This window comes from Lithobates pipiens, unplaced genomic scaffold (assembly GCF_037356315.1).
Source record: "Lithobates pipiens isolate NorthernLeopardFrog02 unplaced genomic scaffold, aLitPip1_a1.2 Scaffold_8, whole genome shotgun sequence".
Lineage (NCBI taxonomy): Eukaryota > Metazoa > Chordata > Amphibia > Anura > Ranidae > Lithobates > Lithobates pipiens.
In genome coordinates, this window is record NW_027507903.1 from 453,036,905 (window position 1) to 453,062,268 (window position 25,364).

Below are 25,364 nucleotides of genomic sequence, written 5' to 3' on the forward strand. Positions count from 1 at the left end.
GGCTATGACATCTTCATACCACAGCAGCCATAAACCATTGTTGATGTCAGCTTGTCATGTGACTTTACTCAGAGGATTAGAGGTCAAACAGAAATAGATGAGGAAGGATGTTATCCACACAAAGTCCGGTAAATAAGCTTTACATTGTCTATACGATACCTTCCTACTGCTTATGTCCAGTTTCTACAGTGGATTAAAAATGCTTGTTTACATTTTGAATCAAATTATTATATAAACATGACAGAATTAACATACTAAAAAAGGGTTATTTTACATTAAAGCTGTTTCAGCAACATATACAGGGACACAAATCTCCAGGTAGGTCCCGATGATCCTTGGATTTAAACACATTGGAGAGCTGAGCATTTCATTAGATTGCAGGTTACAACATCAACAATTTGGCCCTTAGTGCCGAAGCTCTAAAACCCGAGAACAAAAGTGTAATATATTGTAGCATAACAGTCCTTAGATGAAGTGGCTGCATTAATTTGCTCTTTCCAGGCTTTTTTCCCTTTATTTTTAACTGGTAATTGGGAATAAGCTTTCACGTTCAACCTGAGCCCAGCCTGTTACATAGTTACATAGTTACATAGTTAGCCAGGTTGAAAAAAGACACAAGTCCATCCAGTTCCACCTTAAAAACAAATAAATAAAATAAAAAATAATCGTACAATCCAGATACCCAATTTTATGCCCACAATTGATCCAGAGGAAGGCGAAAAAAAACCCCAGCAGAGCATGCTCCAATTTACTACAGCAGGGGAAAAAAATTCCTTCCTGATCCCCCAATAGGCGATCGGATTTTCCCTGGATCAACTTTACCTATGTTAGTACCTAGTTATATTATGTACCATCAGGAAAGTATCCAAGCCTTTCTTAAAGCAATCTACTGAACTGGCCAGAACCACCTCTGGTGGGAGTCTATTCCACATTTTCACTGCTCTAACTGTGAAGAAACCTTTCCGTACTTGAAGCTGAAATCTCTTTTCCTCTAGACGTAAAGAGTGCCCCCGTGTCCTCTGGGTTGACCGTACAGAGAACAACTCAACACCAAGTTCACTATATGGACCCCTAATATATTTGAACATGTTAATCATATCCCCCCTTAATCTCCTCTTCTCAAGAGTGAATAAATTTAGTTCCTCTAATCTCTCCTCATAGCTGAGTTCCTCCATGCCTCTTATCAGTTTGGTTGCCCTTCTCTGCACTTTCTCCAGTTCCCCGATATCCTTTTTGAGAACTGGTGCCCAAAACTGAACGGCATATTCCAGGTGAGGTCTTACTAATGATTTGAACAGGGGCAAAATTATATCTCTTTCTCTGGAGTCCATACCTCTCTTAATACAAGAAAGGACTTTGCTCGCTTTGCAAACAGCAGCTTGGCATTGCATGTTGTTATTGAGCTTATGGTCTACCAAAACCCCCAGATCCTTCTCCACTATGGATTCCCCCAGTTGTACTCCCCCTAGCATGTATGATGCATGCATATTCTTAGGCCCCAAGTGCATAACTTTACATTTATCAACATTAAACCTCATCTGCCACATAGTCGCCCAATTAGACAGTGTATTGAGGTCGGCTTGTAAATTGGAGACATCCTGTAAAGACGTTATTCCACTGCATATCTTGGTGTCATCTGCAAAGACAGAAATATTACTTTTGATGCCAGACCCAATATCATTTATAAAGATGTTAAAAAGTAAGGGTCCCAACACTGAACCTTGGGGTACACCACTGATAACCTTAGACCATTCAGAGTAAGAGTCATTAACCACGACTCTTTGAATTCTGTCTTCTAGCCAATTTTCTATCCATTTACAAACTGATATTTCCAAACCTGTAGACTTTACCTTACACATGAGCCGTGTGTGCGGAACTGTATCGAATGCTTTTGCAAAATCCAAGTATACCACGTCCACCGCCACCCCTCTGTCCAAGGTTTTACTTACCTCCTCATAAAAAGAAATCAGATTTGTCGGACAACTTCTGTCTTTCATGAATCCATGCTGTCTGTTGCCTAAAGTGTTATTGTTCAGCAAGAACTCGTCGATGTGGTCTTTTATTAAACGCTCCAGTATCTTCCCAGCTATAGAAGTTAAGCTAACAGGTCTATAGTTACTTGGTAAAGACTTTGATCCCTTTTTAAATATAGGCACCACGTTCGCCCTGCGCCAATCCAGTGGGACTATTCCCGTCATTAATGAGTCCCTAAAAATTAGATACAATGGCTCTGAAATTACAGAGCTCAATTCTTTTAGGATCCGTGGGTGGATGCCATCAGGTCCAGGTGCTTTATCCACCTTTATTCTGTCTAAGTATTTCTGGACCATATCCCTTTTGAGCCATTGTGGATCATTTGGGGCTGTGTCACTACCACCCCCATTATGGACATGAGCTCCCCCATGCTCTTTTGTGTACACAGAGCTGAAGAAAGTGTTTAATAAATTAGCCTTCTCTTTGTCCCCAGTCACCAACTCTAGATTGTTTTGTAAAGGGCCTACATGCTCAGACTTGACCTTTTTACTATTAATATATTTGAAGAATTTTTTGGGGTTTGTCCTACTATCTTTTGCAATCTGTCGTTCGTTTTGAATTTTTGCATCCTTGATTTCCTTTTTACATATACTGTTAATTTCTTTGTAACATTTAAATGACACTAGTGATCCTTCATTTTTATATTTTTTAAAAGCTCTTCTCTTACAGTTTATAGCTTTTTTAACTTTGGCCGTGAGCCACATAGGTTTTGTTTTTAGCCTTTTAAACTTATTGCCCATGGGAATATACTTTGCAGTGAGGTCCCCAACAGTCTTTTTGAAGAATTCCCATTTCTGTTCTGTGCCCATTGAAGCGAATATTCTCTCCCAGTCTAAGTCCTGGAGAGTAGCCCTCATCCTTGGAAAATTAGCTCTCTTGAAGTTAAGTGTTTTTATCTTACCCGTATGCATTTCTTGTTTAGCGCTAACATCAAAGGAAATCATGTTATGATCACTGCTACCCAGGTGTTCCTTTATCTGGACATTAGTAATAAGCTCTGCATGGTTTGAGATTACCAGGTCCAACAGAGCTTCATTCCTAGTTGGGGCCTCAATAAACTGGACCATAAAATTGTCCTGTAATAGGTTTATCATTTTTTGCCCTTTAACTGTCCCAGCAGTGCCATTACTCCAGTCAATTTCTGGGTAGTTAAAATCCCCCATTATTATCACTGTCCCAGCCCTTGCAGCCCTTTCCATCTGTGCAAGGAGCTGAGTCTCCACCTCCTCATTCACATTGGGTGGTCTATAACAAACTCCAACGATTAACTTTGAACTACCCCCATCTAAATGCAGTTCCACCCATAATGCTTCGGACTCATCACACTCTCCATCCACCAGGTCCTCTTTCACACTTGCTTTGAGATCACTTCTCACATAGAGACAGACCCCGCCACCTTTCCTTTTTACCCTGTCTCTCCGAAAGAGTGCATAGCCAGGAATATTAATAGCCCAGTCATGTGAGGATTGAAGCCAAGTTTCAGCAATACCGATTACATCATAGCTCTCCTGATGCACCACAGCTTCCAACTCACCTATTTTGCTTGGCAGACTTCTGGCATTGGTGAATAAACACTTTAATGCATTATTACATTTTGCTCTGGTGTTTTTCATATTATTTTTAGTAGTACAAATTGCACTATAGTTTTCAATGGCTGTTTGCAACATGGGAAATTTCTTGACACCTGCCATATCCCACCCCCCATCTATCCCCATTCCACCCTCCATTAATGTCTGACCCCTAACTGACCTGTCTGCCCAATGTACTTCTGGTTCACCCTCCCCCCTCAAACCCAGTTTAAATACTCCTCCAGCCTTCCCATAAACCTCTTCCCCAGCACAGCAGACCCCCTTCCATTCAAGTGCAAACCATCATTAGCATATAGGTTGCACCCCAATGAAAAGTCAGCCCAGTGCTCTAGAAACCCAAATCCCTCCTCCCTACACCAGGTCTTTAGCCATGCATTCAGCTCTCTAATCACCCCCTGCCTTTCCTGTGTTGCGCATGGCACAGGCAATATTTCAGAGAATATCACCTTGGAGGTCCTTCCCTTCAACTTGCAGCCTAGTTCTCTAAATTGATTCTTGAGGAGCCTCCACCTTCCATGTATACGGTCATTGGTTCCAACGTGGACCAAGACTGCTGGGTCATACCCAGCCCCTCCCAGTAATTTATCCACCCGGTCCACCACATGCCGAACCCTAGCACCAGGGAGACAGCAAACTATTCGGTTGAGGCGATCCTGGCGACAAATTATTCTATCAGTCCTTCTGATTATAGAATCCCCTATAACCACCAACTGTCTAGGCCTTTCTGCACTCCCCTCACCTCCTCTACTAGATGGGCTGCTCTCCCGGCTGTTAGGGGGAGCAGTGACATCTAGGGCTGCCACCTCTGTGTTTGTCACCTCCACATTTTCACCCAACTCGGCAAATTTGTTTTGATGCACAAACACAGGACTGGCCTTCCTTTTCTGCGAGCCCCTTCCACTCCCTCTAACTACATTAACCCATCTTCCTACGTGATAATCCTGACTTGCCCCTCCACCCTCCACATCAACCCTACTGACCACCTGCTCAGCGAGCAGAGGACCCCTTTCAAGGTTGTCCTTTCCACCCAGTGTTGCAACTTGCTCCTCCAGATCTCTAATGCGAGCTTCTAGAAGGGCAACCTGCTCACATCTGTCACAGCGGTATGCATCCTGGAGCTCTTGCACCAGTTTTGCATACATGTGGCACACTGTGCACTGAGCAAAACCTTCAACCCTGCTATCACTCATTTCCCAGTTACAATACAATTACTTAAATGAAGTTCGCAGTTTAAGATACGAACTAGCCATAATAGGCCAGCTTACCCACCTAAACGCCCAATTTCGGTTTGTAAACAGACCCGCCAGGGATCACAAGTGACAACATTGTCCAAAAATGGTCACGTCCACATGTGGTCAACTACATCACTGATTTGTTTGTGTACGCTCCTTTTAAAATAAAAACTAAAATCTTTATGAGGTCTGCCTTAAAATAATACTAGACCCTTATCAAGAAAAGCATTCTGGGTGACCAAGAAAGAGAGGGGGGTGGTGATTGTGTGCTGCATCCATACCCCCTGAACCAGACAGGCCATGTCTTCAACATTGCTAAGGTATCTTTCAATGGGGGGGGGGGGGGGGCAAAGCTTCCTTCCCTTGCAAGGTAGTTTGTCCCCATGTTGAGGGGACAAAAGTCTCATCCCCAACATTTTTACACTGGTAGATTTCCCCCATAGCAGTGCCCAGCTACCCATTTATTATTTTTATAGCTTGCAAATTAGCCATAAAAAGGTTTCAACAATATGCTTAGGGTTCAAGGACTTCCTGCTGGGTTTGTCAAACTTCCTACGAACCAAACTTCCAAACTTTGTTTTGCTCATCTCTATTTGTGATCCTGCCAGTAACACACTTTCATACTCCTCAACTATTCGAGATAGGAAAGAACACCTTTAAACTCTGCACAAATTGAGCAAGGGACACAACCCCTAGTTACAGAGGCCATGAAAAATTAAGACAAAAAAAATTGTTAAAAACAAAACATTTTTTCACCACTTTTTCATTATTTTGCCATTATAAATAACAAATATATTACCTTAGAGCTGGATGAATGGTTTAATACAATGTATTACATCTGGTAGGCAAACAGATTTTTAAAGAGGTTTATACAGAACACCAAAAAGGGGGACAACTGAAAAGGAAAGAGGGACAGAGGGATTTGATTCTAAAAGAGAGACAGCCCTTCCAAATGACAGACAGTTGGGAGCTATGCACTTCCTGTCCTAGGCTGACAACACTCAGTAATCGTACTGTATCGAATGCCTATTACACACGATGAGAAAATGATATGAAAAATACCGCTATCATTAGTACATAGATTTTGAGAGCATTTTGATCATGACAGCTCGTGAAAATATCCGAAAAGAACAAGCATGAAAAATGTTCTCATACGATAACAGAACAAATTATTTTTGTGTAATTAGTATGGTATTTGTATGAAAAAAAATGTTCAACCAAGACCATACATGCTCGGAAATGAAAGAATACATTACAATACAAAATATGAATTAATTTCTGAAGTAATATGTTGTATGGGAGTTTTTGTAACTTTAGTAACCTATTGGTTTTCAATATGAGACTAGCATGCAAAAAAAAAACCTAGATCATTCTTCCGATATTTTTATCATGTGTACGAGGCTTAAGGAGGAGCAGTACTGCACTGGAAGGACTACTGAACACCGCCACCTCTGTAATCGCCATAATATAGGGAGGAGATGGCCTGACTGATTAGAGTGCTTTAGAGAACTTAGGAGAGTGTACAGAACAGCACTGGATTTCTCAAAGGCTCAACAGGTATTATTTGCACTTATAAGAGATGTAACAAAATGCTTGTATGGTATATTTAACTGACCGAAAGGTGACAAATAAGATATTGTTAGGGTGCAGTTTAAAGGTATGATTTCCACACACACAAAAAAGTTCACCCTTCCTATGCTAGGAGTGCCTCCCCATTCAAGTCTAGGAGGAGTTACTGTGCAGGCGCAGGCAGTACCAAAGAGGATTTCAGGCGGAATTCTATAAACATGGGAAGAGGCAGCTGCAAGGAATAGGTAAGTAAGCACTTGGTCGGGGGTTCTAATTTAGATTACGTCAGGAGCCTTAGCCCCTGTACACACGGTCGGAGATTCTGCCAACCAAATCCGTCGGATTTTGCCTGTCGGATTTAGTCCGACGGATTGTGTCCAAAACTGTTGCATACACACGGTCAGGCCAAGTTGGCGAAAAATCCGATCTTTCAGAACGTGATGACGTAATTTCCTTACGATGGGACTAGATTCAGGCTAGTAGCCAATAGCTTTGATGTAGGAATTTAATCTGAGCATGCGTGGCACTTGGTCCGATGAAAATGCTCTACACATGATCGGATTAGGTCCGTCCGGCCCAGTTGGTCGGGAAATATTTCCAACATGTTGGAAAATTGGGTCGGACGGAGATTCGGACGGAATCAGTCCGATGCATACCACACACAGTCGGATTATCCGACGACACGGTCCGATAGGACACATTCCGACGGATTCTCCGACCGTGTGTACAAGGATTAACACGTTTGGGCTGTTTATTTTTAGTTGACCTTTAATCACATGACATATTAAATGCAATTATATTTTCACTACTAGTAAAACTTTTTTTTACTGTTGTTTGCATTCAGTATAACATTAGGATAATGTATAACCATACTGTTTTACTGTGAGACTATTCATTTATCCATTAGATGTAATTAAGGCCAGCATATGCTGTAGTGCAGATACTGAATAATCAGCTTTCTTTGTGCTTTTTAGCTTACGCGATGCTTTTTCCCTTTTCACTTTCTTCCTTCCAGATTTGATTCTGTCGGAAGTTGCACACAGATAATGTCATTAAGAGATTGTCATAAAAGCAGCAGCCATCCCGTCCTCTTCCTCCATGCTAGCTTAGGGGAGGGGGAAGGAGCTCCAGCGAACAGGTTTCATTAAACTAAAAGCTTTCTGGGTGTCAGAGGGGAATAGAGATTCTGGCTGAGAGCCACAGGATATATCACACAATGAAATCACTGTCAGAGGGTCGTTGTAGGCAGACAGTGTGATGTCATCAGCATGATCTCATCACTCACTCCAGACAAGGGCACACATTCAGCCTCCTGAGGTCACATCTTGCAGGAAAAACAAAGTCGCAGCTATTTCTTATCCTTTAATAATGGCTGGTAGTATCAGATAAAAACAATACACTGGACACTTCATTTAATCTACTCTACAGAGATGGCCATCCTTTGTGTTTAGGGGATAATACAGTATGGTGTACATAACATGTCGGTTTTAAAGGCAGAACCACAAAGCAGGTATTCGATTCAGGAGGGTGCTGGAAGGTTGAGTCACCTGTTTTTGTATTTCTTGGAGACTCTTATTGAAAGATTCTTCCTAGGTGTATGGTTCCGTCCCATCTCCACACTGCAATAAAGAAGCTGAGACTCTCTAGCAGCTAAATTCTCCAGGCTTTTATTTTGCCTTAAAGCCAAACTCTAGTTATGGATAGAGTCAACCTTTCTGTCAAGTCTTTCTAGCTGTCTGTAACCCCCTTTGGGATATATCACTGTACTTCCTACCCCTATGGCACGAGGATAAGAAATGAGGGGAGAAGAGGGCCCTAAAGTGGGTGAAAGCAAAAAGGTAAAAGACCTAAGCCTAAAGCGTTTGTTACCCCAACACTTCATATTCCTAAAAGGAGCCTGCTGTACCATGTACTTGTATGAGAAAGTATCCTGTTCTCTTCGTATTGCTTTCTGTATGTGAAATCCTTGATGTTTCTGCTAGTCCCCTTGATTTCCTATTAAAAACTGACCACACTAAGCAACAGAGCACATCCTGGTCAGTTCTCTAGCTATGCTGGGAACTCAGCCTGCTCTCCTCCAATGATCAGACTTACCTGATAAGCCCCAGCTGCACAGCCATTCACTGACAAGCTCAGTGTGTTGCTGCTGCCTCTCCTTACCAAAACTATGAACTGTAATGGCCTACCTATACAATCTATTCAATATGGATAGAATTTGTATTCAATTATCCAGGCCCTTGTACTACATACATACAGTGCCTTGCAAAATATTTTGTTACATTACAGCCTTTAGTTCAAATGTGATGGATCAGAACACAATAGCCTAAGTTGGTGAAGTAAAATTAGAAAAATATATATATAAAACAATTTTTCAGAAATAAAAAAATGATTATTGGCATGTGCGTATGTTATGAAGGCGATGTTATGAAGCCCATAAAAAGCTCTGGTGCAACCAATTACTTTCAGAAGTCACATAATTAGTGAAATGATGTCCACATGTGTGCAATCTAAGTGTCACATGATCTGTCATTACATATACACACCTTTTTGAAAGGCCCCACTAGAGGCTGCAACACTAGAGCAAGAGGCACTACTAACCAAACACTGCCATGAAGACCAAGGAACTCTCCAAACAAGCAAGGGATAATGTTTTTGAGTACAAGTACAAGTACAAGTCAGAGTTAGGTTCTAAAAAAATATCCAAATCTTTGATGATCCCCTATGTCTGGGGCAAACCCAACACATCACATCACCCAAAGAACACCATCCTCATGGTGAAACATGGTGGTGGCAGGATCATACTATGGTGATGTTTTTCAGCAGTCGGGACTGGGAAACTGTTCAGAGTTGCGGGAAAGATGAATGGTGCTAAATACAGGGATATTCTTGAGCAAAACCTGTACCACTCTGTGTGTGATTTGAGGCTAGGACAGAGGTTCAACTTCCAGCAGGACTATGACCTCAAACACACTGCTAAAGCAACACTTGACTGGTTTAAGGGTAAATATGTAAATGTTTTGGAATGGCCTAGTCAAAGCCCAAACCTCAATCCAATAGAAAATCTGTGGTCAGACTTAAAGATTGCTGTTCACAAATGCAAACCATCCAACTTGAAGGAGCTGGCACAGTTTTGCAAGAAGGAATGGGCAAAAACCCCAGTGGTAAGATGTGGCAAGCTCATAGAGACCTATGCAAAGCGACTTGGAGCTGTGATAGCCACAAAATGTGGCTCTACAAAGAATTGACTTTAGGGGGGTGAATAGTTATTTTGTCCTATTTGTTGTTTGCTTCACAATAACAAAAAATAAAAAAAATCTTCAGAGTTTTGGCCATGTTCTGTAAATGAAATGATGCAAATCCTCAAACAATCCATGTTATTTCCGGGTTGTGAGGCAACAAAACACGAAAAATGCCAAGGGGGGGGGGGGGGGGGGGGGGTGAATACTTTTGCAAGGCGCTGTAGTTGTTGGTAGATCTGAAGCAGATTGCACACTTTGCAACTTGTATGGTCTGCTTTAGATTTACAAATGCAAAACACAAAAGTGAAAGAGTCTACCTCAACAGTCAATTCAATCTATATCCCATCAGATAGGCCCTCTTACTGCATAATCTAAAGGAGACAGTATAGGCCAGGAACCATAGTGAAACGTAGGTGGAGGGCCTGCATGATGGGGTTTGGACAGAAAAGGCTAGCAAGATAAGGGTTAATCAAGTTAGTAAGAGCAGGGGGAGGTCAGAAAGGTGGTGTGGTCTTAAGTAAAAGGTCATTGGTGGAGGAGAGGGTGTGGTAGGGTGGTCCCTAGGGGGTTGCTATGTGGGGTGTGGGGAGCCTGAGAGCAGTTGCAGTCAGGACAGCCATCTAGGGACATTCTCCCGCTCGCCCGCCCCAATTTTAGTGCAGTTAGGGTCTGACAGGTATTTGTCTGGTTTTGTGTTGTCTTTCCTAAAGTCGTAGCAGCTGGCGGTGGTCGGAGGGTTTTTGAAGGCGGGGATGGTAAAAGGTATTCGGAGGAAGATGGGCTGGGCCCATCACTGAAACAAGTGGATCTGCCCTAAGGAGGGCAGAAGTGAGAGGTGGCTGTACCGGCTGGGTGAATTTTGCCAATTATTGTCTCTGTGCTGGCGTAAGTTACGGCTAGGGGCCGGGTAAGAGGCAAAAGGGTGTGCCGGATACAGAAAATTAATGACATTGGTGCCTTCAAAAACCCTCGGCAATATATATATATATGGTTTCTGGTAATTTTGAGTTTTAATGTTTTAAAGTGTTTATGTTATGTTTGGTTAATAAAAGGCTGCTATGGCCATTTAAACCCAAATACAGGTGTCTGGTATTGTTTATTTCAGGGGGTTATGGGTAATGGGGTTTGGTTAGGCCTAAAATTGGACAATACCCCATACATGCACAATCTCACCTCACCCCAGGGTGTGGTCCCTGGACTCCACCACATCACCCAATCACGGCAGTCCGGGACTTATGAGTATAACATAGTCATTGCCATGCCATGTTGACTTTTATGTTGTTTAGCCACTTATCTTGTTTACATGGACAGATTCCTCTTTTATAATATCATATATATTGAATACAATTATATATTTTTCTACAATTTTTTTCCTGTTATACCTTGTGTATTGCTAATTGTGATTGATCCTTCAATCACCAGGGCCATTAAAGTCCCATTAAGGGGTAACATCTTGTCCACTTGATTTAGGTCATTGGGATGTGAGCCCGCTGCCCCTTAGTTCGACCCTACCTCAACTTTTCTGCATACATGATGTTATCAGACGGGCCTGAAAATTTGTGAAAAAAAAGGTATACACTGTAATATATATATATATATATATATATATATATATATATATATATATATCTGCTTTAAGTCAGAACAGCCACAGGTATCTAACAGCTGACAACTATTGACCGGAGCTCTCTTTTAAGAAAACCTTTCATGAGAGATAAATGATGTAAGCCACCATTGTGGACCTCCTGTGAAAACGCTACCTGTCATGCTGATCCAATGCCTTTGATTCTTTCAGAGTCAATGATCCGGAAGCAGCATACTACAGGTCCTATAACCTATAAAAAAATTACAGAGCTATTCCTACTCCAAACAATTCCATATTCCAAAATATAAAATTATATAAAATATAATATAAATTAAAACTTCAAGGTCTGCATGCTTGTTCTCAGGGCCGATCCTAGGGTCAAAGACGCCTGGGGGCAGAAGTATTTATGGCACCCCCACATGGTCGTGGTCATCTTACTAACTCCTCCTCTTTACAAATGTTTCTATGGCAATGAGTCAATGGCACAACACTTGAGGATAATGCTCAACAGCTTATCACCAGTAATTCTAAACTTTTGAGTTTACAGTTGTTTCAGTAAGTCTAAACTGCAAGCATGCCAACCACATCCTGGATTTTACCAGCATTCACTAATTACAGCTCGACTACTTAGCAATGCAGGGATTTGGAAACAAGAAATAAAGAACGCAGTAAAAGTCTGCAGCTCCGGTTGGCTCCTTCAATATTTCAAAAAAAACAAACAAGGAAAATTAAATAATCCTTCCAAAGCTCGTGTTAGCACTTAAATCATCCCGACACCATGCTTGATATGGTGTCAGGATGATTGAATCCCATTATTTCTAATACTACATTGTAAGTTGTACGATATAATGAAATAGTTTAACTCACCATAATGCAGAATTGGTGGGAACCTTGAGCTTGTCACTTGCCACCACATGCAGCATGCCACCATCGCCTACCACCAGATGCAGCGTGTCACTTGCCACCATGCCTATCACCAGATGCAGCCTGTCACTTGCCACCGTTGCCTGCCACAAGATTCAGCATGTCATGTCACTTGCCACCATTGCCTGTCACTTGCCACCAATGCCTGTCACCAGATGTAGCCTGTCACTTGTCACCATTATATGCCACAAGCTGCAGCCTGTCACTTGCCACCATTGCCTATCACCAGATGCAGCCTATCACTTGCCACCATTGCCTGTCACCAGATGCAGCATGACACTTGCCACCATTGCCTGTCACTAGATGCAGCATGCTACTTGCCACCATTGCCTGCCACAAGATGCATATTACTTGCCACCATTGCCTGCTACAAGATGCAGCGTGACAGTTGACACCATTGCCTGCAACTTGCCACCATTACCTGTCACCAGATGCAACCTGTCACTTGCCACCATTGCCTGCCACAAGATGCAGCATGACACTTGCCACCATTGCTTGCCACCAGATGCAGCCTGTCACTTGGCACTGTTACCTGCCACAAGATGCAATGTGACACTTGCCACCATTGCCTGCCACCAGATGCAGCCTGTCACTTGCCACCATTACCTGCCACAAGATGCAGCATGACACTTGCCACCATTGCTTGCCACCAGATGCAGCCTGTCACTTGGCACTGTTACCTGCCACAAGATGCAACATGACACTTGCCACCATTGCCTGCTACCAGATGCAGCCTGTCACTTGCCACCATTATCTGCCATAAGATGCAGCATGACACTTGCCACCACTGCTTGCCACCAGATGCAGCCTGTCACTTGGCACTGTTACCTGCCACAAGATGCAGCATGTTACTTCACAGTTTCTCCTCCTCGGACTCACTCCTATCATTTGCAGATGGGGAGAGCAAGTGGGAGGGGGATTCGCAGCACCTGAGCTTCGGCGCCCCCTCTGCCTTAGCTCGCGGCGCCTGGGCGTGGTGCACCCTAACAAACCCCGAGGATCGGCCCTGCTTGTTCTGGGTCAGAAAATTCTCTGGAGCAGCAGGACAGCTAGCATTTTTAGCATGAGGACAGCAATGGCAGTGTACATATGGTTCTCTTAAAAGGTGTTATCCAATTTGTTTTATTGGATACACAGCGACCCAAAACAACTCAAAATAAGAAAAAACAGAAGGACTACATAATATCATTTAAAAAGGATTTTTAGAGAATCTCACATGTGTTTTGATCTTGGACAGCTTTATGTGAACATATTTTCTCCTGCCAAGCACACCAAATGTAAGAGGACTGCAGGAAGTTTAATCTAGCCTACATAGATAAATATGAGTCACAGAGACCCAGATTTCAGATTTACTCCTCATGTTAAGTGAAAAGCACAGGAAGAAGATCAAGCCAGCCAGTGTGGACTAAATGTGTTTTATTCCTGTGCATTTCCTTCCAATAGCCTTTTTGGTGGTTTCAGTAAATAGATCCGAGAGTTCCTTTTAAGTTCGATGTCCTTTGGTAGAAATAACCAAGATCATTATTTTGCTTCTATTGCTGCAGACAGGAAGCTCTTAAGATCTTGATACGTCTTTATTGATGAAAGGCAGAATTTGACACATAAAAGGGACATTCTACCAAAAAATAATTACCATAGTAGATATAGATAGATAGATTTATTAGTGCTGGTGGTCAAAAGTTTGTCAACAACACATCAACACACCTTCCAGTGTATGCTCCAAAAATATGGAGACACCCTTCCAAATGACTGAGTTCCGATGTCCCCAGTGAAGGGTATTATTAATACTACAGCATACACAGAAATATTACACAATTGAGCCCTTTGAACTTTGTGGCAGCAATTTGGGAAAGGCACTTTTCCGTTTCACAGTGAATGTGCCCCTGTTCACAAAGCCAGCTCCATAAACAAATGCTTTGACAAGTACGGCAAGGAGGAACCTGAGTGGCCTGCACAGAGCCCTGACCTCAACCATACTAAGCATCTTTGTGCTTAGCTGGAATGCGGATTGCAAGCCAGGTCTTCTCGTTGAACATTAGTACCTCACTTCACAAATGTTCTTTTGGCCGAATGGGCAAAATTCACATGCACGCCTAAATGTAAAAAAATTGTGCAAAACCTTACCAGCAGAGTGGAGGATGTTATATATATACAGAGGGGCAGAGGTTTTTATATTAGCCTCCATTGTCTTTGGAATAGCATATCCAACAAACTCATATAGGTAGTCAGGTGTCCACAAACTTTCCATATACAGTAGAATATGCCTAAAAGTGTGTAGATGTGTGCCTTACCCAGCTACCTCACTTACCCATCTTCATAATGTTGCCCCACTGTTACATTGAACCAAGTGTTAAACCCTGTCTTAGCCCTGTATAATATAAGAGCTTAAAGTGTATGTTACCCCCAACATTTCTAATTCCAGATATGTGTCTGTGTTACTATGTGTGTAGTTGTATTAAAAAGTATCCTGTTCTCTTTGCATCAATTTTTTTTGAGTGAAATATCTGGTGATTCTGCAAGTCCCCCAGCTTTCCTATTTCAAACTGGCCACGCTAGGCATGGAAGCGCATTCATCCCAGTGTGGTCAGTTTTCTTCTTTGCATTCTACTTGGGAGCACAGTCTGCTTGTATTCCAATGGTCAGACTTAAACTGACATGTTCCCTGCACAGATCTTCACTGGGAAGATCAGCGTAATGCCCTTCCTCTGTCTCCTTCTGACATGCCGCCCCCCTCATTCTCCGCCCACACCTCACTACGAAAATCGATCGGATCAGCAGGGATTGGCTGACTTTCGATCCATGTATGGCAACTGTGGTTGAACAAAAGTCAGTCTACTTTTCAGTCTACCGATCGACTTCTGTTCAACCACCCTGTCGGTAAAAATTTCCACTTGAGCAATCACAGTCTATAGCCTGCAGCACTGATCAGTGTATTCTGGTGGCAGGGAAGTCTCTCTGCTGTCAGAATACAAAGACACAGCAGGAGAATTCCCCCATTCACCTCGAATGTGTGGACTGGGGAATAGAGTCAGTTTGTTCAATCAAACCAGTGGTTGAATGAAAAATTGACTCATCTATGACCAGCTTAAAGGCTAAGTTCACCTTTGTACACCTTTTTTTTTCCCCTCTAAATTCCAGCCCCCCGTGTACCAATATAGCATTAATGTACTTATTTTGCAAAAAATATAACAGTTTTGCATTTATTCTGCACACGCTTACCTCACCCTCCTTATGGCTGTTCAAAAACACTTAACCATTACTTCTGCCTTACTTCCTGGACAAACATTAGGTCATGACACAGGAAGAAGTTGACCAGCTGATCTCATTAGCACACACTCTGCATCATCTACCCTCAGCTGGTAAACTCCTTCCCGTGTCATGACCTATAGTCTGTCCAGGAAGTAAGGCAGAAGTAATGGATAGGTGTTTTTAAACAGCCATTAAGAGTGAGGTAAGTTTGTATAGAATAAGTGGAAAGCAGTTTTATTTTTGCAAAAGAAGTACATTAATGTTATATTAGTACATAGGGGATCTGGAATTTAGAAAAAAAGGTGTATTTATACACACACGTTATTTTAGACAGAATGGGTTTCTTTACAAGGTAAGGGTTCACATATACTTTAAACAGGGTTGATAATGGTTAATGCTATCCTCCTACTCGCATGTCAGTGTCCATGCCTAGCAGTTGACTACTCAGGCCTAAGCACTGCATCATGGCAGGAGGTTACATCCCCCACTTAAACCCGAAAAAATGTGGTTTTGACTATGGTTTGAGGGCAAGTGGAGAAAGTAAGTGGCTCAGGGATGGGCAAATAAGAAAGTCTCTAACCTTGCCCTTAATGGGCAAGGTGATAGGGTCTCCTGAGGAATCCATATGGTTGTATGTCAAAAATTGGACAGAGGTGCAAAGTGTTATTCTTAGACAATGTCCTCTATATACATCGTGTGGCTCTACCATTCATCCATATGACCTGGTTGCTTAATAGGATTCTACTTCAGTTAGATGAAAATGACCTGAACACTGGACGGTATCATATTATAATTATAATTCTATTACACGCTACAGATGTAAAAAATTACATTTACGACGTGACCTGGCACATTCATAACATAATTATATTACAATTCATGTGGAAAGATGGACATTACACCTTACCAACAGAACCTGACCACCGAACATGAACATAATTCAATTCAATTATGGTCTACACAGACAGAATACTTCATCTCCAAACATATCTGGACTCCTGGAGCTTGTCATGATAGAGTTGTATTAACATAATGTACAGTGCATCCGGAAAGTATTCACAGCGCTTCACTTTTTCCACATTTTGTTATGTTACAGCCTTATTCCAAAATTGATTAAATTCATTATTTTCCTCAAAATTTTACAAACAATACCCCAGAATGACAACGTGAAAGAAGTTTTTTTTTATTTTTATTAAATTTGCAAAGATTTAAAAAAAATAAAAAAAAATCACATGTACATAAGTATTCACAACCTTTGCCATACCACTCAACATTAAGCTCAGGTGCCTCCTGTTTCCATTGATTCCCCTTGAGATGTTTCTACAACTTGGAGTCCATCTGTGGTAAATTCAGCTGATTGGACATGATTTGGAAAGGCACACACCTGTCTATATAAGGTCCCACAGTTAACAGTGCATTTCAGAGCACAAACCAAGCCATGAAGTCCAAGGAATTGACTGTAGACCTCCTAGACAGGATTGTATCGAGGTACAGATCTGGGGAAGGGTACAGAAAAAATTCTGCAGCATTGAAGATCCCAATGAGCACAGTGGTCTCCATCATCCGTAAGTGCAAGAAGTTTGGAACAACCAGAACTCTTACAAGAACAGGCCGCCCTGCCAAACTGAGGGATCGGAGGAGAAGGGCCTTAGTCGGTGAGGTGACCAAGAACCCAACGGTCATTCTGACAGAGCTCCAGCCTTTGTGGAGAGAAGAGAGCCTTCCAGAAGATCAACCATCTCTGCAGCACTCCATCAATCAGGCCTGCATGGTAGAGTGGCAAGACAGAAGCCACGCCTCAGTAAAAAAGGCACATCACAGCCTGACTAGGACTCTCAGACAATGAGAAACAAAATTCTCTGGTTTGATGAAACAAAGATTGAACTCTTGGCCTGAATGGCAAGCGTAATGTCTGGAGGAAACCAGGCACTGCTCATCTCCTGGCCAATACCATCCCTATAGTGAAGCATGGTGGTGGAAGCATCATGCTGTGGGGATGTTTTTCAGCGGCATGAACTGGGAGACTAGTCAGGATCAAGGGAATGGTGAATGCAGCAATGTCCAGAGACATCCTTGATGAAAACCTGCTCCAGAGTGATCTGGACCTCAGACTGGGACGAAGGTTCATCTTCCAACAGGACAACGACTATGAACACACAGCCAAGATAACAAAGCATATCAGAGCACAAACCAAGCCATTAAGTCCAAGGAATTGTCTGTAGACCTCCTAGATAGGATTGTATCGAGGCACAGATCTGGAGAAGGATACAGAAAAATGTCTGCAGCATTGAAGTTCCCAATGAGCCCCATTGCCTCCATCATCCGTAAATGGAAGAAGTTTGGAACCATCAGGGCTCTTCCCAGAGCGAGCCACCTGGCCAAACTGAGCGATCAGGGGAGAAGGGCCTTAGTCACTCTGATGGCGCGTACACACGATCAAACAAGCGGGTGGAAAAGTCCGGCAAACTGAAGTCTGCCGGACAATCCCCCCCGTGTGTAGCCTCCGGCATACTTTTTTGACCCGAAAGTACGGCGGACTTAGAAAGTAGTTTTGCACTCCAATCTTCCCGCCGGACTCGCATTTCGGCGGACAATCCGGCCGTGTGTGTGCCAGTCCGCCGTACTTTTGAAATGAGCGGACTTTTCCCGCCCGGAGAAAAGTCCGCTAATTTCAAACGGGTCTCCAGGTAGGCGGGGCCCACGAAGGAGACGTCGCTGGCCCCGCCACCTGGTATGGACTTAAAGGGGAACCCCAACGCCGAAAAAAAAATCGGCGTGGGGGTCCCCCCCAGGTCCACATCAGACCCTTGTCCGAGCACGCTACCCGGTCGGCCACGAAAGGGGGGGACGAGCAAGCGCCCCCCCCCTCCTGAGCCGTACCAGGCCGCGTGCCCTCAACATGGGGGGTGCCTTGGGTAAGGGGGGCCGCGCGGCCCCCCCACCCCAAAGCACCTTGTCCCCATGTTGATGAGGACAATGGCCTCTTCCCGACACGCGGCCTGGTATGGCTCAGGAGGGGGGGCACTCACTCGTCCCCCCCTTTCCTGGCCGACCGGGTAGCGTGCTCGGACAAGGGTCTGATGTGGACCTTGGGGGGACCCCCACGCCGTTTTTTTTCAGCGTTGGGGTTCCCCTTTAAGTCCATACCAGGTGGCGGGGCCAGCGACGTCTCCTTCGCAGGCCCCGCCTACCTGGAGACGCGCTCGAAATGAGCAGACTTTCTTCCGCGTGCGTGGGCGAGTCCGTTTATTTCAAAAGTAGGGCGGATAGTACGGCGGACTTACTACGCCGTATTAGTCCGCTGAAAAAGTGCCGTGTGTGGGCAAGTAGCCCATTCGGAAAGTCCGACGGACAGTCTGGCGGGATGTCCGCCAGATAGTCCGCTACGTGTGTACGCGGCATGACAGAGCTCCAGTGTTTCTCTGTGGGGAGAGGAGAACCTTCTAGAAGAACAACCATCTCTGCAGCACTCCACCAATCAGGCCTGTATGGTAGAGTGGCCAGACGGAAGCCACTCCTCAGGAAAAGGCACATGACAGTCTGCCTGGAGATTGCCAAAAGGCACCTGAAGGACTCTCTGACTATGAGAAACAATATTCTCTGGTCTGATGAAACAAAGATTGCACCGCTCATCACCTGGCCAATACCATCCCTATAGTGAAGTATGGTGGTGGCAGCATCATGCTGTGGGGAGGTTTTTCAGCAGCAGGAACTGGGAGACTACTCAGGATCAAGGGCAAGATGAATGCAGCAATGTACAGAGACCTCCTTGATGAAAATCTGCTCCAGAGCACTCTGGAGCTCAGACTGGGGAAAAGGTTCATCTTCCAACAGGACAACGACCCTAAGCACACAGATAACAAAGGAGTGGCTACAGGGCAACTCTGCAAATGTCCTTGAGTGGCCCAGCCAGAGCCCAGACTTGAAACTGGTTGAACATCTCTGGAGAGATCTGAAAATGGCTGTGCACTGACGCTCCCCCATCTAATCTGATGGAGCTTGAGAGGTCCTGTAAAGAAGAATGGGAGAAATTGACCAAAAATAGGTGTGCCAAGCTTGTAGTATCATACTCAAAAAGACTTGAGGCTATAATTGATGCCAAAGGTGCTTCAACAAAGTATTGAGCAAAGGCTGTTAAGGCTCGGTTCACACAGGGGGCGACACGACTTGCCGCGCCGGACCTGCCGCGACCTCAGCGGCGACTTGCAAATGACTTCTGTATAGAAGTCAATGCAAGTCACCCGAGGTCGCCCAAAAGTAGTATAGGAACCTTTTTTCTAAGTCGGAGCGACTCGAGTCGCTCCTCTTAGAACGGTTCCGTAGTACAGAACGGGGGCGACTTGTCAGGTCGCGGCGCGGCAAGTCGTGCCGCGTCGTGCCACGTCATGCCGCCTCCTGTGTGAACCGAGCCTAATACTTATGTACTTTGTTTTTTTATACATTTGCAAAGATTTCAAAACAAACTTCTTTCACATTGTCATTATGGGGTATTGTTTGTAGAATTGTTTGTAGGAAAATAATGAATTTAATCCATTTTGGAATAAGGCTGTAACATAACAAATGTGGAAAAGTGAAGCGCTGTGAATACTTTCCGTATGCACTGCAGATTCAACACTCCAACATGACCAGACCACTGAGCATAATCATAAAACACTTCTTTTACATTCAGTGTTAAGTTTGACTTTTGAGTAAAATGCCATTTTAGTTTTAATCATATTTTATTCTTTTAATTAAAATGCAGTTTTAGTTATATTTTAGTCATCTGAATAGTTTTAGACGTATTTCAGTTGGCTAAAATCAAATGGGTTTTGTTAAATTGTAATGCATTATTTAACCACTTACCAACTGGCTCCTGTACATATACAGCGGCACTTGAAGAGGGATATCTTGGTAACGGCAGCAGCTGCTGCCACAACCGAGACATCCATCTTTTCAGGAGCCGGTCCTCTTTACGATAATGGTGGTTTCTGCGGGGGATTCGCCACGAGATCACCATTATTGACGGCGGGAGAGGTGCCACCCCCCCTCCCGCCACTCTCCTGCAGCCTCTGCTGCTTACCGGAGCCGTCGGTAGCGGCGGAGGCAATCGGGTCATGTCATATCCTGGGTATGGAGACGAGTGAGGCTAAGATGGCCCCCACCCATCTCCATACCATAGGAGGGCAGAAGCGATGTCAAAACGTCACTTCCACCCATACCTCTTAAAAAGGAACATTTTTCTGTTGTCATTTTTTCAAATGACAATTTTTTTATATTTTTTTTGCATTTTAGTCCAAATATGAGATCTGAGGACCTGCCATGCTTTTTTCTATTACAAGGGATGTTTACATTCCTTGTAATAGGAATAAAAGTGGGTTCGAAGTCATTTTCTAGCAAAAAAAACTGTTTTAAACATGTAAACACCAAAATTCCAAAACAAGGCTGATCCTTAAGTGGTTAAGCATTTCTCTAGAATTGCCAAACTCGTTATATACTCCTGAAGTGAAAATCTAATAACATGTTATTATTTATGGCATTAAAGCAGAGTTCCAGGCTTTTTATGTTTATTAAAAGTCAGCAGCTACAAAAAGTGTAGTTGCTGACTTTTAATAAACAGACACTTACCTGTTCACGGTCCAGCGATGCAGCCAAACGGAGGGTCGCTCCTCTCCACCGGCGCCTCCATTGCCACTCTGGGCAAGCTGAAAGCTGTCACGGTCGGGCATGCACGGTGCATGCGCGAGTTTCTCTGCACTCCCGTAGTGGACAGGCGATCTCCTGGGACCTGTCACGTGTCCCAGGAGATCGCCTAGAGGGTGGGGCCACTTAAGGTGAAAGGAGGAGTGGCCTTATCGGTCCCCAGGGCAGAAGGAGGAAGTGGGACAGGAAGTCCCCCTCCTAACGAAGCTCCCACTCCCCCCTCCCCCAAGAAAAAAATTACATGCCAAATGTGGCATGTAAGGGGGTGAGGAGTGCTTAAAGCAGAAGTCCCATTTTTGGGTGGAACTCCGCTTTAAGGTTTTAACATGCACTACAGACAGAGATTTAGCCATTGTGCTATATAACGTCTTTATAAATAAAACAAAGTTTCACAAACAAACAAAAATATTGCTTTTTGACAAAACAGAAGTCCAACTTTAGAATATAAAAAAAACACACACACACACACACAATACTATTGGCTGTAATGCCATTGCATATATTACCTGAATATATTACCAACATTAAATATTAAGAAAAAAAGAAAATAAGGAAACCCATTTTCTTATTTAATTTTTTTTCCTTTCAGCAGCGTAGTAGTTGCCCACCACTTAATCTAATATGGTAGTGCAGTGTTAATTTTAACATTACATTTAGATTCAGTTTTAGTCGTAGTCTTGATTAAAATGCCATTTTAGTTTTAGTCATTTTTTTTAAATCTGAAAATATTTTATTGTGCAAAAATAAAAAATTTCAGAAAGGTACATCAATCAATCAGAGATGATACTTGGAAATGAAAGAACATAAGACTGTTATATACATAAGAAAAGGTACCTTTTACAAAGCTGTGCATTTGATTGGAATAAACAATATATATGGTAACAAACATATTACCAAACTTCAAACCAAAGAAACACAGAAAACATAGAAGGTTCTTCTCTAAAAGTGTGTACTGTCCAGTAATAAAGCATCCCTAACAACCAGTGGAAGCCTATCCCACACCGACCTAACTGTCCCCGAGCCACCCCCACATCAAATCATTCTCTGCAGCTATTACCTTTTGTACCACCAACCCCTCCCTTTAGAATGTAAACCCTATGAGCCGGGCCCTCCTGTCCCTTTTGTATTAAACTGTACTGCAATTGTGTTGTCCCCCCCCCCCCCTATACATTGTAAAGCGCTGCGTAAATTGTTGGCACTATATAAATCGTGAATAATAATAATAATATAAATCCCACAGCAGTATCCATTTTATTCCGAAATCCCCGATATCACGCTTGCCCTTAAGCCTGTAGGTAGGGTATACCTGTCTCCTCTCCTAGACTTGGAGCAGTCTGGTAAGAACAAGTTGAGGAGGGGCTACTCCTGGATTCTCTAGCCATTCTTGCTAAATGTTAGTGAATTTACCTGACACATTTCTGTGTTGGTACGCATTTTCTTTTCCTTATAAGTATATAATTCCCCTGTTGTATCCATTGTTTGGAAGTGGGGGCCCAGGGGGAGAGCCAATACCATAAAATCAATTTCCTGGCTAGATAAAGCAACCTAATCAGGGCAATATATGTAGAAAGGGGGTTATAGCTCTTCCACTAGGCTGCCAAGTAACTAGTTTTACCTGCAACTGTAGGTGATAAATACTCTCTTCTACCCCACTTATATAACTGTACAGGTGTTCTGTACACTCTGAAGGATAAACAAATATGACAACTTTTGAGCTTCAGAAACCAAGACTAGCAGACCAGCCGCCAGTATCTGTTCCCAGCTATCGCCATCTATAGGGCCAACATCTGATTCCCATTTCTCCCTGCAGGGCAACAGATCTGGAGCTTGGATATGGGCTAGCAGGCAGGCATATATGCATGAAATTATTCCCTTTTTATCTAGCGTATTAAATATAGAGGGAAGGAAATCGGAATCTGAACTCAAAACAGATAGTCTACCCTTTATTCTCACGGCATTTCAGAGCTGTAAGTACATGCAGTAACAGTTATGTAACAAAAAGGGACAACTCTTTCCAGAATCCCAAAAGCAAATGTACAGTCTGGCACTTCGATGGGGCCTTCGGAAGTCCCATTTCCATTTGGACATTGCAGAGTACTCCATTAGGGAATGGATCAGCAAAGTCTTGGAAGGGTCCGCTACCACTGACAAATCCCACCCTATAAGCAGCTATAAAATAGGTGAGGGATTGTGGAACAGCCATTCTCCCCTGGTCTTTAGGGTATTGCAGCTTAGTTTAACACATGCTACTCCCTTCTTCCATAACAATGCTCTATATTGAGAATCTATGCATTTAAACCAATATCCGGGTATCCAAACAGGTGCATTGTGAAGGATATACAGCAATTGGGGGCCCACACCATTTTAATGAGATTAGCTCTGCCTGTAACAGATAATGGCAGTTTGAACCAGCTGACATTTAAGCTTAAACTTAAACTTTAAGCTTAAACTTTCACAAAATAGGTTTCAGGTTTAAAGTGATATAATCTTTAGTATCTCCTGTCACTACAATTCCCAAATATTTAAAACAACTTACTTCTTCCACCTTAGTCATATTTTAATCATCTGAATTGTTTTTCTTTATAGTCCACTAAAATAGTGTTAATTAAGTAGACGAAAATATTTGACGACAAAGTTAACGACAAAGTTAACACTGTTTACAATCTATACATATAGAACAACCATACCACTGAACTGATCATAATAAAAAATTTAAGATACTAAGATATCAGACTTATACAAAAAGAGTTCTTAGTTATTAAGCGCATCCATGGTTAGGCAAATTGCAGTTGCAGTGATGACTGGAAAAAATCCTCTGGCAGTCAGGATGGCTTGCAAAAAAAATGTATCAAAAAACATATATATTTTTTTTATATAACATATGGAATTATTAAACCCCATGTCATTTTTTTTTCTATTTCCTTCAATTACTGTCTTGAAGCACAACAGGAACGAGAGAAAATCTCTTTAACCATTTGAAGTTTTGGACAATTTTTTAAACTTTTTTTTCTTTTGTTTTATACACACAGTGAAATCTGGGTTTTTTGCTAGAAAATTACTTTTAATTCATAAACAATTATGTATACAATACTTATTTTCCTTGTACTCACTCGTTTCTTTGTAGAGATAGTATCAGCTCTCTTCCTTCTGCTTTAATAATTACTTCTATGTGTGCTGGGTGCTAAAAAAACAAAATGCACATACAATAAATCCCTATAAGCATATTGCATTTACTGTAGTCCATACACTCTAAAGTATACAGTGCATCCGGGAAGTATTTACGCTTGCCTTTTTACACATTCTGTTAGGTTACAACCTTATCCCAAAATGGATTAAATTCATTATTTTCCTAAAAATTCTACAAACAATACCCCATAACGAAGAAAGTGTTGCGCTAAAATGAAAAAACAAATGTGTGCAAATATCACAAGTATGACCCGTGTGTTTTGCCCAATATAAACTCAAACAGTTGTTGACAAAAATATTAATTTGTACAGTTACAATGTGAACATATATGTAAAGAGAAAAAAAAGTCCTTTAGTGGAAAACCAGACACAGTCCCCCTTGGTGCAAACAGAAAAATCAAGATGTCCTCCAATCCACAGGAATATTGAATGCAAACACCCTGGTGCCAATACCACAGAAACGCCAATACCACAGAAACGCAAACGCAGAACAGGTCACCCCCCCTCTGGAATGTAGCATGTCCCATCCATGCTGGAGGTCTTCTTGGGGAGTGTGACCTGTTCTGCATTTGCTGGATACTGGTTTCGTGCATAACCTGGCCTTAGAAGTGATTTCCAGTGTTGAGTCCCAAGTTCCAATGTTTGTTGGTCGGAGTGCCCCTCAGTCGCCTTACATCAAAGCGTAATTGACCCTTGGAGCGTATGTTCGCTTGGGTCAAAGGGAGTCGGTAAGCCTACATCTGCTTAGGGTGGTGGTATCGGCACCAAGGTGTTTGCATTCAATATTCCTGTGGATTGGAGGACATCTTGATTTTTCTATTTGCACCAAGGGGGACTGTGTCTGGTTTTCCACTAAAGGACTTTTTTTTCTCTTATATATTTCTCACATATATGTTCACATTGTAACTGTACAAATTACTATTTTTGTCAACAACTGTTTGAGTTTATATTGGGCAAAACACACGGGTCACACTTGTGATATTTGCACACATTTGTTTTTTTCGTTTTAGTGCAACACTTTCTTCTTATATCCTATTTGAACTAAAATATCAATTTTTAGTGTGTTAGCTGATTTTCTT

At 42.6% G+C, this 25,364-nt stretch overlaps 1 protein-coding gene across 2 annotated transcripts in view; it reads right to left on the reverse strand.

Annotated features, from left to right (window-relative positions):
- The window catches only part of ADAM19 (ADAM metallopeptidase domain 19), a 117,189-nt gene that overhangs the window by 63,528 nt on the left and 28,297 nt on the right, over positions 1 to 25,364 (reverse strand). For both annotated transcript variants that reach the window (XM_077468408.1, XM_077468409.1), the window contains exon 3: positions 24,211 to 24,281. In XM_077468408.1, the coding sequence (XP_077324534.1) occupies positions 24,211 to 24,281 (71 nt within the window). The remainder of the gene's footprint in view (positions 1 to 24,210; positions 24,282 to 25,364) is intronic.